Source organism: Calonectris borealis, chromosome 1 (assembly GCF_964195595.1).
Source record: "Calonectris borealis chromosome 1, bCalBor7.hap1.2, whole genome shotgun sequence".
In the NCBI taxonomy this organism is placed as follows: domain Eukaryota; kingdom Metazoa; phylum Chordata; class Aves; order Procellariiformes; family Procellariidae; genus Calonectris; species Calonectris borealis.
In genome coordinates, this window is record NC_134312.1 from 197,203,021 (window position 1) to 197,218,016 (window position 14,996).

Genomic DNA, 14,996 nt, shown 5'->3' on the forward strand with positions numbered 1-14,996 from the left:
GGTAGACTTATTGGTCCTATGTTTAACCTCACTAAGGCAAAAAATATAAATTAAATAGCTTGTATTTCATAGCACAAGCCTCTAATCTCCGCAACTCTCAAGTGAAAGACAATTTTAGAAGCTTCACTTCTTAAATGAAACAAGTTTAAATATAGAACCAAATAAACCGCCAGTAAAGTCTCATACTGTGTCATCTCAATGTTTTTAATTTGCGGCAATGTTTTGCAATAGATGCATATAAAAGCACTGTAAAACTTACAGGACAGAAGCTAGAGACTTTCGCCCACATGGACAGGGAATTTGTGGCAGTTTTAAGCACACAGAAAAGCACAAGAGATGTTTGGGATTGTGAAGAGGTTTATAGCAACATTTCTGCTAAAATTATCTGCAACAGAACACCGAATGCACTTAACAGTTAATCACATCATTAAAACCTGCTGAATAAAGACAGCTCCTGTCTTAGAAATATTGTTTCAAGCTCCCCACATATGACAACAGATGACATCTTTTGAACCACAGACTTTTTTCCTCCTAATACGCCACATCATATTAGCTGCCTTGCAGGATTTATATATGACACATACACATGTATGACATCAGAAAATAGTTGTTACAACCCTGAATTTAAGAACACCCCCCCCTACTTAAGCACACAAAAAACCTTTCAGTGGCCCGTTCCTTTAAAAGGTGTATTTAAGTATAGGTCTCTCATTTTCCCTTAATTGAGATCTGATTTTGGTAAACCCCAAAAAATTATTTCTGTATTTGTCATCTAGTACCACTGTATCTTCATGTTCTCACTGCAGCAGCTTTATTAGGTACTGTCATAATTAAGCACTGCATTCTTTCTTAATCTCTGAAATCTAAAATACCTAGATCTACGAGTGCTCTTTTGGGATTATGTTCCCAAATGGATTTTAAAACACCTCTTTAAACTCCAAATGGAACTTGCTTCTACTTTCAGAAATTAGAATACCCTCTCAGGGACACAGATGAAAAAATCCAGACCTTTAACTCCCTTCTTACAGGATACGCCCAATTCTATACAAAAGCTTAATGGCTCACTCATGAACAACTGTCAACATGGGGGGATAAAATTTATGTAGCAGGATTCCACTGGCAGTGCAGAAGTTGAAGATCTCTAAAGATACTGCAGGAAAAAGGAACAACACGGTTTGTGTTGTGGATAAGAGATTCTTGATTTATGATTAAATATATTTTGGAACGCAAGAGCATTTATAGCAAACTTTTATTCAATAGTTTAAAAACTGTATGGAAATTTTCATGAACAAAGAGTTACTCAATGGAAAATACTTTCTTTTCCCCCTTAAAAAGTTCTTCTGCAAGAACATCCATTAAATGCATTTACCTACAGTAATCAGTTTTAAAATGCATGGGTATTTTTGGATTTTCTGTATACATATATAGCATTTCCATAGTTAAGAAGCTATTGTCCTGAGCAGTGTATGAAGACATTACTTAAACTACCTAGTTACAGGACATTTATATAATTGACAACAAGCACAGAACAATTTATAGACTTTAAACATTTAATGTGCCTTTTCATCAAGGCAAATGATAACTGTAGGACTGCTTAACACTGTGAGTGTCAATTTAGTATCATGTATTTAGATCTGCAGTATAAAGACACGCACAAAACATTTTTGTGGAGTACATTTTGTTACAATAAACCAAGCTTGTATTCCATCATCATGTGTGGTTCTCCCATAACCTCACTCTGTGAAGGATCTGGAAAAAAAAAGTCGACAGCATGAGGCTTTTACCAAGCTACAAAGACCAACAGTAACTATGAACATGACCATATTTCTTTTTTTTTTTCTTTTCATTCTAATGCTTAGTGCAACAGTTACTTGACTGATTTTTGACAGTGTTGCACAATGCAGGTCTGTAACTCATAAGTCTCTATCCAAAGCAATCATCAGGTAACAAATACATCTATAGTGGAACAGTGTTTCATAAGGACACACACACACACACTTCAAGTAAAACCAACCCGTTTTACATAAGCACAGTCTCCTATAGCCTGAATCTCAAGGCTGATTGAGTTTTATGTTTAAGAAAACTCAAGTCTGCTGAAGCTTTTTCTCATAGGTGCCCCACGTCTCTTTCCAATGCAACTTCTCTGCGCAACAGGAGCTCACAGTCGAGCGCTTCTGTTAGTTGGGACATACTCGTGGTTTCTCTTCTCCACCTAACTGCCTAGTTACGCAGAAATTCTATGTCCTGAAATCTCTGAGTTTTCCTCCATTCTGCAAAGTATGGTTGACGTTAGCCACTGTACTCAAAGATTATCAAGGAATGTGCAGAAGACACAAGATACACTAATACTGACAGTATGAACTTCATTTCCATGGGGGGGGGGGAAACCAAGGCCAGAAGAAAGGTTGTGACTGCACTTTGGAAGAAATACACCTTTCTTTATGGGTGTATCAGTGTTTTCCTTCCACAAATAAGGCATATTAATGCCTTTGATTCCTCCAGAGACACCAAAATTATCTAATCCAGCCCCAGCTGATAAATACAACCTTACCAAAACCACTTTTAACCCACTCACTCCTTAGCACTCTAAATACATAACAGCTTGTTGTGAGCAATGGTAAATAGCCAAATTCCTATAAATTATGTTTGACATTGCTCTACCCCCTGAACCACAATAACCTAAGATTCCTTCCCTTGCTCCCTGTAAATCCATCCCAGAAAATAATCCCAGATTTACCTCATGCCTCTAGATTCCCACTTACCCCTCCATTATTTCCAGTTTCCCATCTCCCTGGCTCTTTCCATTCTCCAATCCCACCTCAAAATACCCTCTGCCTCCTTCCATGTCCTTAAACTACCAGCTAGAAAGAAATATTTTTTTAAAACTATTTTTCCAAGTTTACCCTATTCCACACATACTAACTGTCAGTCAGTAGCCCACCACACAACTGCAAATTGTTAGGTTAATTTGAGGGAGCCTGCCCCCTGCCACACCTCTGGGTCATTAGTTCAGTATCTCTCCTCTAGCCTTTCTTTCTTTTTAATTCTAGAACTTATAAAAACTTTGTATCTTTGTAACCTCCATCTGCCAAAATCTGCACAAGTAGTTCAAAAGTTTCTGGGGAAACAGGCATACAACGTAAATGCATAATCTTCTACTCCTTTAGAAACCCAGCCTACAAGCAAATACCGGCTTACTCAATATTTCAGAGTAATTTCCATGCAACTACCAGCTGAACCACATTTATTTCTCCTTCCCCAGTGCTTCTTTGCCTTTAGGAATTCAATTTTTTCTTTGTATTCTGTGCTTTTAATGCTCTTATTCCGTAGAGGCAAAGAACTTCACAGTTCCCAAATTTTACCTTTAAATGTTTCCATAACATTCAAAACAGAATGTATTTACCATTAAGGATATCCTCAAAACCAATGCATTCGTCATTTCCCCTCAGAGTATCCAGTGCTATGTTTGAGCTGTGAAGAAATGGGAGACGCTGGACCTGTAAAAAGACAACAAGAGTTCAAGTTTCTGCAAGTCTGAAATTGAGGGCACTTATATATTTTGATTTTTCAGGCTGAAGTGACTAAGAAAGTGACAGGCAAAGTCACTTCTTCCTTCAAAAACAATGAAATAAGAGAACTATTGGCACACATAGATAGCAAAACCTACCCAACACTACCATCTTCTATTGTTTATCTCTGTTGTGAAAAGAGCAGCCTTTCACTAGATTTGCAGCTTTCACTGCAGTGTAGCTACTACAGCAAATAGTGTAGTTAAAAAAAAAAGTACTTTTTTTTTTTTCTCCTCTGTTATCACATAAAGCTGGGGAGGCTCACTGCAACAAACACATCAACACCTCGAGACCAGTATTGGGCAATTGACATATACTGCATATACATGCAGTGTTTGGAAACCATATTCTAAGTTTCCTACATCTCTGTCACAAGTCAGGAAAGTAAGTGAAAGAGCTATATTGATTTTCACATCTAAACATAATCCTCCTTGCAGTTAATCTAAATCATAATTACTTCTCTGATCCCCACCAATTCTTAAGCTTCAAGTCCACTCCCACTTACTTTCAACATTCTTTTTTGTACCTTTCACCCATAGTATTACAAAGAAAATTTCAAGTGGTACACACAGCATTCAGAGAATAGCATATCTGTACTTACAATTGCATTCACTACTAGTAGCGATACTTCAGTTACACCATGAACATATTTTACAACCATAAAATTATCATGTAGCTATCTCTTTACACACAAAATATATCAAAGATTTCCATAATCACTACTGGTACAATTGTCAGAAGTTCAAATACACTATTCCAGTAAACATTTTAGAAAAGTGAAATTAAACCACAAGAGAACTTGTATATCTAACATGAAGCTGGGAGGAACCTTCCAATCACCATCTCTCCCCCACCCATGCCCCAAGAATACCTGTGGAGACACACTAGCAGGATATCCCCACCTGGCTCGTTTTCTGCCATGTGCTAACATCAGATAGGAAAAAGATTTTTCCGCATAAGACAGCACAGCTGAGATCAAGTGATGTTTTCATACGTCCTGTCTGACTTCCACATCTTCAGGACCAGTAATTTCTGCCAAGTTTAATGCAGCTCACTGTGGTTCAGTAGCACCTGATCCACTGGAAGGGAGTATAAAATTGCTCCAACTCACTTGGAAAAACAACTCTTAATAGCTTGACAACCTTCAACAAGCCAAAAAAAGTTTACCAATGAGCTTTCTGTGTTTCCTAAGGGACAAAGTCAGCCTCCCTCCAGTTACTCTCCATCCTAGGTGATAAGAAGGAAAAGGAGACAGACTCGAGCTTCCCGATTAAGAGTAAAAACCTTTGAATTTAACTCCCTGTAGACCTCCCCTGATCTTACAAGAAAGGCTGCAGAACAATAATAATAGCAAATTCTCTACTTCAGGTTTCATGTTATCTCTATATCCATTCCCAAATCACTACCTGCTTCAGATCCCTAAGTCTCTTTGCGCTACAGATGCAGAGATTCCTTCCCATGAAGATCATATGTTCTACAGAGGAGAGTATTAATTTTAGGAATTAATACTCAATTCCTCCTGCTTTTCTCTGCAGGCTTACAGGAAGGTAGTCCACAGAAAAGCTAGAGCAGTTACCACTTCACCAAGTAACCAATAAAAGAACAGCAGCTGAAAGGCTTTAGCATACTGACTGTTCTGGAAACTATTAATTGCAATGTTTGGTTGGTTGGTTTTAATAAAAGCAGTCCAGTGAAAGAATTTCATTTGGAAACATAAGGTATTTCAACAAAGAAAGATGTCGCTCTGAAAGCATGTTCTGAGATAAAAATTTTTTGAAGTGGTTTAAGTTATACCAGTTGGATTAAAATGCCTACCTGTTTCACTGCTCTGAATTCCATCTGCAGCTTTAACGGTGCATGGAGTCCTTGAATATTTCTCAGCGTGGCAAAGTTTGTTTTATCTTGATTTAACTGGAACTATCACAAACAACATTGATTTTTATTTTAGAAAAAGTTACTTTCAAGTACAGTCATAGAAGAGATTTGTGACATCCTACTTAAATGAACATGCTTATTACATTTATATGTAAAAATTCAGTGATTCCATCATATGTCTCAAATGTACATGATAGATAGTGATGCAGTAATATTTGTTTTATGAAACTGAAATTACTTTTTGCTGGATATTATTACAAATCAACAGTAGCAATTTTATTTTGTTATTTTTGATAATCAGGACATATAACACCACCAAGTGGTATAGTCTTGCACTACTTTACATTACTACAATATTGTCAGCATGAATTGAAAGCTAAGTCTGGTTTAACGTACGAATACAAACTTGAAAGCCACAATTGATGTTATTGCTAGCCATCAGAGACTCTACTTGAAAACACTTGAAATACTTCTTTTCCGATCAAGTAGCAAGACAGAGCACCACATACACACCGTATGACTCCAAAAAGCAAAAGAAAGCTCATAATTTTACCAACTGCTCTAAAACTGATCAGTAAGGCAAAGAAAATCTATTTAGTAGAGGGTTCTTTTAATGAAAAAGTGCTGGCTCACGAATACTGAAGTACACAAAAGTAACTTATGCTTAATGTTAAACTTAAGCTTGAGTAATCCAGTCTCAAATTTGGCTTTTACAGGAGTGACTAGATGCCTGTAATGTTGACACAATACAATATTGTAAAGTAAAACAGAAAAAATCTCTTATTTTAAAACCTGTACTCAATCACCATGACAAAAGCCTACTAGTATGAGAATATCATCCTGTTTATGCGAAGGGATCTCAAAAACCAACAGGAAAATACAAATCAAAGGCATAACATGCATTTTCTTCATAACCACCTATATTAAATGGTCTTCAAAAGTTAGCAGAAAATACTATCTGTATACCTCATCCCAAACTTACAATTCTGGTCACATTATTTTTCCATTTCTTTTATTTTATAAAGGTAGGGGTCCTCATCTGGGTAGCAGAAAGATTTGGTTTCTAGTAGTGCTACCTGAATAAGCTACCATTTGCAGCAGTAAAAACAACCATGACTATCTCAGGCTAAGATAAGTCTTTTCCCATTCAAATGTACATGAAAATAATTCTTAGATAAATTAGCCATGAACTTACAGAAAAGCTAACCAAACAATACGTGGAAAAAACAATTTAAAAGTTTCACATACTTCTTAGGGGATCTCATTATCTGCTTTAATTACTTCTGTGCAATTTTTCTCTCTAGCATATAATCTTAATTATGCAGGTTTTATATAGCAAGAACAGAGTTAAAAACTAAGTTATAGCAGTCAGTTGTGAAAAAAAAAAAGATCAACTGACAGATAGCTTTGAAACATTTATAGTATTTATAAATAAGCTCGTGAAGTTGGTGTCACATTATCATCATCCTTTTAACTCAAGACAACATTAGCTCAAGACAACACTAGCACTGGTTAGAATTAGAATACATTAGACATTACATTCAGACCTCGTCCTGTTGATTAGCTTAGCAATTTGGAACGTTATATCCAAATACTGCCTTTGCTTCAGGACACTTTATTACATCAAATCTTCTGTGCTGACGAAACAAGCACCAGAGACAAGATTCAGTTCAGCGAGCTATTTAGCCAAGGCTGTCGAACTAGTCTCCCTTTACCTTCAACCTATGGTCCACAGACCACTCTTAAGTAGTCCACGAGCAGTGACTAAGCTGGACAAGACTGCATACACCTACAACAAACTGTATGTGTACAATTTCTAGATGGGATCGAGTAATTTAATGAAAAGTATTTAGGTGTTCACAGACTGAAAGTCTGAAAATGAAGATATATGGTAAACCTATAGACAAAATGGGAGGCTCAGCCTTCCAGAAGTGGCAGGTGTGGCCCCTGCCTAACTATAGAGGCTGCATACACAACTAGCTTAATAACTTTTAGACGACTAAACCTTACTAAGTAAATGCCTACTTGGAAGCCCACTTACATACTTGAAGTGGAGAGAGTCACAAGTGGGAGGTTAACATTAAACAAATTTGCCAACAATGTTATTTGTATAAATAAAATGTTACTATTGTTGAACACCTTTATTCTGTTAAAGGCAAGACCCTGCTCGTTACTTGTTACCGCAAAAAGCAGTCCAGGTAACCACATTGTTAATTTAAACTTCATAATTAGTTAAGAGTGGAGATGGCTACATTTGATGTTATACTTACATTTTTTTCTGATAACTCCAGTGGGTGGCTGGGCAACAATTCATTTTTCACACTTGTAAAGCTAGAAATACAAGTATAAAAATTGGACTTCAAATTAATCAAGATATTGTTTTTTAAGCTGCACTCCAAAACTAATCTCAGAGACAAACATCAACCCACAGAGACACACAAATAGCACAGTTTGAACTACAAAAAAAAAAGCTTAATAGTGAAGCAGCAAATAAGACCTCTAACTACAGCACTACCAGAAGAAAAATAATTTAAATTTCAGGCATCTTTTTTTCTTTATGTTTGAGAAAACAGAATGACAGCTTTTCTTCCTTGACCTCTTCCAGAAATAGAGAAAAATATTAATAAATGAAAACGTCATAGCCTTAGTTATGTCCAAGCTACATGGCATCTGATTTTAGAAGTCTCCAAGCTTTTCAGCTGAATATTGTACATACCTTCCCCCCCGACTTATAGTTGTATCACCCGCATTTTAAACTCCATGAACTTATTTTAGATTCATTATCCAAGATACATACATAGTTTTGCACTCATGTAAAATGGCAAAACCCAGAAACACTATTTTTACTATATTAACTTTACTTTTTCTATCAATGCCGAAATTAACCATTTCCCACAGTGCTAAGGCACACTCATATACATGTATATTAAAACTAGCATATATTTCGTAATTATTAATACTTTGCCATCTCTTTTCTGAAGAGCAGTACCACACAGGTAAAAGCCCGTTAATGTTATCTACTTCTTGAAGTGACGTTTCACAGAAAATTCACACTTGAAAGACAATCTGGTTAAGTATGTGCACTTTCGGCTATAGCTTTTGCGATACACCTTCCAAGAACCTTCTTTAAAAAGCCAACATTTAATATGTACTTTCTTCCTATATCTGAAGTTCAATATTGGCTACGGCACAATTCAACAAGAAAAACTAAAGCGTACCCTCTGCGCAGAAGATCATGGCCTTCAAATGGTCCTGAAGCTGAAAATTCAGGAATTGGGATACTATCCTTCAACAGGTAAGAAGTGCCTCTGGAATTCTGGAACAAAAAAAGTGAGGATTACTTTAACAGAACCAGACCCCTTTGGTGTATGGGCCATTAGGCCAGGCAAATGAAACAAAGTGCTCAAAGACTCCTTAAACTACTCATGTAAAAGCCCTAGACTTTAGAGTCTCTTTAAAAAAAAAAACAAAAAACAAAAAACAACCAACACACCACCAAAACACAAACCCCATGCTAAATTAGAGTTCTTTCAGACAGTTAAAGATACTGATAACACATTTTTTGGATCTGGCTGAAACAGTTAAACTCTCAATTACCTCTTGTTCATTCCCACCCTGGGCTGCAGGGATGGAAAGGAAGAAGGCAGGTCATGCTCAGCTGACAGGACAGAAAGGAACATGCCTAAGCATTCCTTCATGTACTTCAATACAGGCACAATCAAGTAAGATCAAATTGATTTTATCCACGGTTTAAGGCTGCCATAAAGAGGACAAGGTGTATTCAAGTGGTCTAGTATGCCAGTTAACTGAAAGAGCAAAGGAAAAACAGTAACTTATAGCTGAAGACCAGAAAAATACACCTCCACAGACTTACTAAGTAAAGCCATCTTAACCCAGACCACTAATTTCATGCTAACCTGCCCGATTTTATTGAAGTGATTTTAGGATTGTTCATACAAATTGCTCCACCAATAGGCCAATGTACAATAAATTCTGGAAGGTGACAGCAATAATCTCCGGAAGGTGATGAGCTGTTCAGTGCAGGAGTTTCCTCCAGCAGCACTGTCGGATCCGACAGAAAATTCATGCTTACACTTAAGGTCTTTTGTACTAACGTGTCAACTGTCAATAACCTAACAGCTATTAGAAAACCCTAAAATACCTGTTATTACACGCATGTAAAGCATCTAACAACTAACACTGTGCTCAACACTGACCAGACCTTCCTGAGATTGCTGTAAGCGAAAGCATTAAAGAGGTACGCTACCTGGAAGACATGACAAGAGGGAAGATCAAAGTGAAAGTCAAAGGTAAGGAGAAAACCATGAAATACTCCCCCAAAGAGTGACGCTCTCGAGTCACGCCAGTGCCCAGTCCGTCTTAGGTGGTCACACCGCTGCTACCCACCACAAAGGCCAGAGGCGCGACCTCCCTCCGCGAGAGCTGCCGCGCTGGCTGCGCCGCACGAAGCCCCTGGCTCCGGGAGGCGGGGGATCACCGGGGCTCTCGGCCGCCCCGTCCCACCCCGCTCCCGGCAGAAGGGCTTTAACCGCAGCCGCCCACCCTTCGCGCCTTCCTGGCCCTGAGCGCCCAGCGGAGACGGGCCCGCGCAGGGGGGGAGGGACCCCGAGCCGGCAGCACGAGCGCCCGCCATGGCCGCGCCGGACCCCCATGACTCAGCACGGCCCCAGCGCCCCCCGCCCAAGGCCGCCCCCCCGGGGACCCCAACGCCCGAGGGGGGGCAGTGGGGTAGACAGGCGCGCGCGCCGGTCTGGTCCGGTCCAGCGCGAGGACAACCCCCGCCCGGCGCCCCCGCCGTCCCCACCGGCAGCCCACACTCACCATCTTGGCCCCACACGCGCAGCCACTTCCGCCTACTCCTCCTCCTCACTTCCGCTCCGCCCCCGGCGCGCTGCGTCAGACGTAAGGAGGGAACAGCGCCCCCCGCCTCCGCGACGGGCCGCGCGGGGAGGGGCGGGGCCGCGGGAGCGGGGCCGGGGGCGGGGCCTCGCAGGGGGCGGGGCCGCGGCTGCCCTGGGAGGGTTGCGGTTGGTGGCGGCTGCCCTGCCCTGAGGTTCGGGGGGTGAGGGCTGCCTCTCTGGCCGTGTGCCCTCCTTGGCCGTGGCTTGCCTGCTTCCAGGGCTGTTGCTCGCAGACTGACCGCACTGTGCCCACATGCCGGCAAAGCCCAGCTGTACCACCCTGGCCCCAAGCAGGAGCTGGAGTTGACCGAGAGGTTCCCACAGCAGGCCAGGGCGGCCATGTTGTGGTGTCAAGTGGCGCGTGCTTTTCCTGGTCAACCCCATCCTCTCCCAGTGGGCCACAGGCAGCAAAAGCAGAGAGCTTGGGTGACCCCAACAGCGTCACAGCGCTGACAGCCTGAGGTAGCGAAACGAGGCAGCAATGCTTCCTGAGGTAAATGTGGCCTCGGGTGCTGGGCCGGCCATGGAGCCTCCCTGGGCAGCGCTGTGCGAATGGGAGGTGTTGGGGTGCACTGCTCTACGTCGGGCAGCCCTCAGGGCCCTGATCTTTTGTCAGTGACTGACAGGGATGGGCCTGCAGCAGGTTAATCTTTGGAAATGAGTTTTGAGAATGGTGGATAAAAGCTGCTGTGTTAGTAGGCAGGAATTAATAGCCACAATGGTAACGGAGTTAATATTAGCTTGCACTTAAAGAACTTCGAAGACTTTCCGACAATCATGAGCAAGTTTTCCACAGATTTTGATGCATAGCTCCAGATGTGTATCTGGCGTATCTATTTCACATATTTCTTCTGAGGCCTGTAGCTCATTCAACCCTTTAAGATTTTGCCCCAAATCGCCCTGGTGCTACAAATTTCATATGTGACAATTAAACACCACACCTTGCACAAAAAGCAATATTTAAATGGGAATTTTATATATGTTTTAATGGCACACTCAGCTTTGGAGAAAATTACTGAAAAATCCATATGCTTTATACTCTGTTTCCTCTTTCTTGGGCAAAATCAGTTCACCACTTAAAAAAAAACATTCTCAACCAAAGTTCTGGCCCTTTGTATTCAGGCTTAAAGCAAAGACTTCAAAAGAATGAGAATGGAGTACTGGGTTTTTTAAATCATTTTTAGGAAAACGGGTACCACAAAGGTTTCTCTGATCTTATAATTATAATGGGTACTCGGATATTGTGGTGCTGGTTTCATTATTATAGAATAGATGTGAATACAAAAAACAAATCAAGTTCCTGTTTAACTGCAGCTTACAGAAAAAGCTAGGTTTGTCACTAAATGTATTTATTTATTGACTGAGTTTGTTGATCAGGATATGACTGTAGAGATGAAACATCTAACTTTCAAAGTCATTCTTGCAGGACGCAGGGTGCAATCACTCATGTACATTTTTGACATCACTGCAATCCACAGTCTAGGCTGCATAACATAAAAGAACATACATTGCAAGAAAGATCTGGTTTTCCTTTAAAGGCTTTCACACTGGGGAAAACTTCCAGACATAAACACAAATCACACACATATTTTCTCATCAAATTACTGAGTATTTTAAATCGGAGCAAGGCTTGATTTCTTTCACAACCAGCTTTGTTTTAATGATCTTACAGTGAGCATCTCAACAGTGGATGACTGGAGTAGCATCTCATTCCTCTCTGCGGCCCCGCTGCAAGTTGATAGGAGTTGCATGAGCAACTGTCGGGCTGACCAAACCTTTGATCAGAAATGAGAGCATGTGGTGAGCGATGAGTGCTTTGACTGCTCAGAAGCAGTAGGTATGGCTGCCCTCTGTGTTGCAGATGATTTCAAGGCTGGCCCCAGCACTGGGTTCACCAGAGTGCAGACAGGAGCCCACAGGCACTGCCCCAGGCGCAGCAGCCCCAGCATGCAGGGCCCTGTGTGCTGAAGCCTGCCTGCCAGGGAGTGTTGCTGGCGTGCAGGTCTGGATAGTCTGAAGGCATCTTCCAGGCCGATGATAACAGGGTGGGAAATGAGATGCAGTGACTGTGATTGCTAAAGAGGCCGTTCTTGTATGTGCACTCTCTTAAAAAAGGCTATGTGGACATACTCCTTAGAGTATGTGGACACTCTAAAATTAGTGTGAAAATAACTACCGCTCCTCTAAAATGATTACTTCTGTAAAGTTAGGATGGTGAATTTCACATATTGCTTTTAAAAATAACCTATAAATTATTATTTTTTTAAGAATGATTTTTTCATAATTTTGTGTAGAGAAGATCTGAAATGTATGAATGTTTTAAATATTTTCTGGATGTTTTTTACCTCGGCATTTTTGGAATGTCAAATTTGGTCTTTTTGGTTTAGCTGGGGGACTTCACTGAGGTTTCAAGCGATCCTTAGACCATGGATTCTTTTATCTTTTAGAAATGAGGGAAGCGTTTACTCTTTTTAAAAAAACCATACTGTTTCAAATGCTTTTTTAGCAGTTAAATTGGTATTAACAAACATAAAACCTCATTAAACAAAGTTTTAGACTGCCTGACTTAAAGCAAATTCCTGTTTCAATTACTTAGCTTTTTCTTGCCTGGATCCTCGCATGGCATCATTTCATGAGAGGTCTGTACATTTCCCATTGAAGCCTCGGGGAGAGACTTCCCTGGTGGACTTGAAACTTGTCATGACAGAGGCACAACATGGCTGGCGGGGCAAAGCCTCCTCTGCCCATGGAGAAGGAGATCTACAGAAGCCAGCTCTCTTCTGGGAGCTCTACTGCTATGTTAAAGCAGTTTTTGACCTAATATATCCTGCCTTTCCACCAAATGAAATGATACTTTTTACCTCTCCTATTCCTAGAGCTTTTTTGTGTATAGAGGGATGGAAGATAGAAATACCCATTGATTTACACCATCAGTCCTACTTAATAATAGCAAAAGGAGTATGTTGTCCAAGGAAACTTGCCTTTGTATCCACAGTTTTTAATATTGATGCAGCTTTGTCGCTTTTCAAATATAATTCTTTTGACGTATCAGTGGGCAATCTGTTCTGAGTACGTGAACCTCTATCAGAAGAAAACCTTTATCCTGTGGGACTGGGAAACTCTTTCACTGGTTTCTGTCAACAGCCAGTTACAACCTGTTAAAGTGAAAGTACTTTTTATTTGTTTTTAATCAAATCAAATAAACACATTTTCTTTGATCTTTAAGAAGTCCTTTCTTGTTAACTTGCTTTATACTTTTATGTTTTGGCATTTATTGTAAATCTAATTATTTAAAAAGTTATTTTGTTTTAAATTATTAAACCTTTTCTGAATTTAAGATAAACAGGGGCATGTTTTGTTAAAGATTAAAAATAAATTTCACACAAAACTGCAAAACGTAGCAAAGATAATAATGTGTAGGCGTCAGAGTGTTCCAAAACAAGACTCTCCAGGGGCTCTTCTGAACACTCGGCTACGTTAAAACCATGTTCTGAAAAGGCTCAGGAAACCCCTGACTCTAACCCACCCTTTCCTGAAGCTGGTGAAAGTATTTAGAAAAAAAGTTACTGTTGCAGGGAGAAAAAAAAAAAAAAAAAGAATCCTACATATTGCCAAAGCAGATGATTTTTTCCTGTTTGTTTACCAGCAAACCTCTACAGCTTGCAGGATTTTCTTGAGTCAAAACGTGTCCATCCTCATCATTCAAATGCAAAAAGCAGTCCAATAGATGACCAAAAAAGTACATTGTTATCTCTCATGAAATGTAACCTTTTTCAACATGCTGTAGCATCCAGTGGGGAAATAACTCCAACAATTATTTGATTTATAAGTCATTAGTTAATTTTAAGTGAAAAGATAGTATATCTGTAGAAGTGTCTTCAGTTCCTATTTTGGAAGGTCAAAGAAGGGATGCCAGTTGTTTTTTAATCCAAGTTACATACTTGGATTTAAAAGAGGTCCTTGTTGTCTTGAAGTGATGACTTATTTTGTAGCTTGTGTTTTTGTAAGTCTCAGACTGGTATCTGTACTCTTTCTTTATTTGTAGTAATCCGTTGTCTGGACTCTGGGAAACGTGGGCTTCTCGTCGCTGTGCTCTTTGGTGGACTCAGAAAAGCAGGAGGCTGTCATGGGAAGAGCCGGTCACTAGGGGATGCTCAGTAGCCAAACACCCTGAGCCTGCCTTCCTCCCCAGCGCTTGCCAGCTGCCTCTGTACGGTCTAGCTGGGAGTTAGATGCTTGTGGCTGGTTTTGAGTACTTTTTCTCTTCACTCGCAATGCTGTGAGGATTATGAAAAAACAGGGTTGAAGGATAAAAAGCAATGTATATGCAACAGCTGAAGCTACATGGGCAGTACCTGGTGGAATGCTGGTAGGAGTATTTCCCTATTAATGGCTATTTTCAGTAAACTCTATTACCTCCTTGTGACCATATAATTCTTAAAATAATCCTTCAGCCTGAGTCCAACGTTTAACCTATCCAGTGTTCATGTAGTCAGGATCTCACTGCTCCATAAACTCTCTTTTTTTGGCACTGAAACCAAGTCCCTCGTGAGAATTCACAGAAAAAAACATTTTTATCTTCCCCCTTAGCCTGGAGTGATTTGCCTCCCAGAAGCATAACCACCCTGCA

General features: G+C 40.2%; 1 protein-coding gene across 2 annotated transcripts; it reads right to left on the reverse strand.

Annotated features, from left to right (window-relative positions):
- Positions 1-1,235: 1,235 nt before the first annotated feature.
- POMP (proteasome maturation protein) lies at positions 1,236-10,373 on the reverse strand. 2 transcript variants are annotated; one of them, XR_012671998.1, is made up of 7 exons: positions 10,287-10,373; positions 8,663-8,760; positions 7,715-7,775; positions 5,385-5,486; positions 4,472-4,711; positions 3,404-3,497; positions 1,236-1,749 (listed from the first exon to the last, which is right to left on the reverse strand). XR_012671998.1 is itself a non-coding variant. In XM_075139841.1 (6 exons), exons 1-6 carry the CDS (start codon positions 10,287-10,289, stop codon positions 1,682-1,684), a joined length of 426 nt encoding a protein of 141 aa, XP_074995942.1. In that variant the 5' UTR covers positions 10,290-10,372; the 3' UTR covers positions 1,236-1,681. The 2 variants fall into 2 exon arrangements, 1 of the variants encoding a protein (XP_074995942.1); XM_075139841.1 differs by lacking the exon at positions 4,472-4,711 and having other exon boundaries at positions 10,287-10,372.
- Between the last annotated feature and the right edge of the window lie 4,623 nt (positions 10,374-14,996).

Bases quoted from the DNA above. Each gene is read 5' to 3' on its own strand.
- POMP (XM_075139841.1), bottom strand. The intron at 7,776-8,662 runs GTACGCTTTAGT...TTGTATTTCTAG, and splicing joins CATGATCTTCTGCGCAGAGG to CTTTACAAGTGTGAAAAATG. The intron at 5,487-7,714 runs GTAAGTATAACA...TGTTTGTGATAG, and splicing joins TGGAGTTATCAGAAAAAAAT to TTCCAGTTAAATCAAGATAA.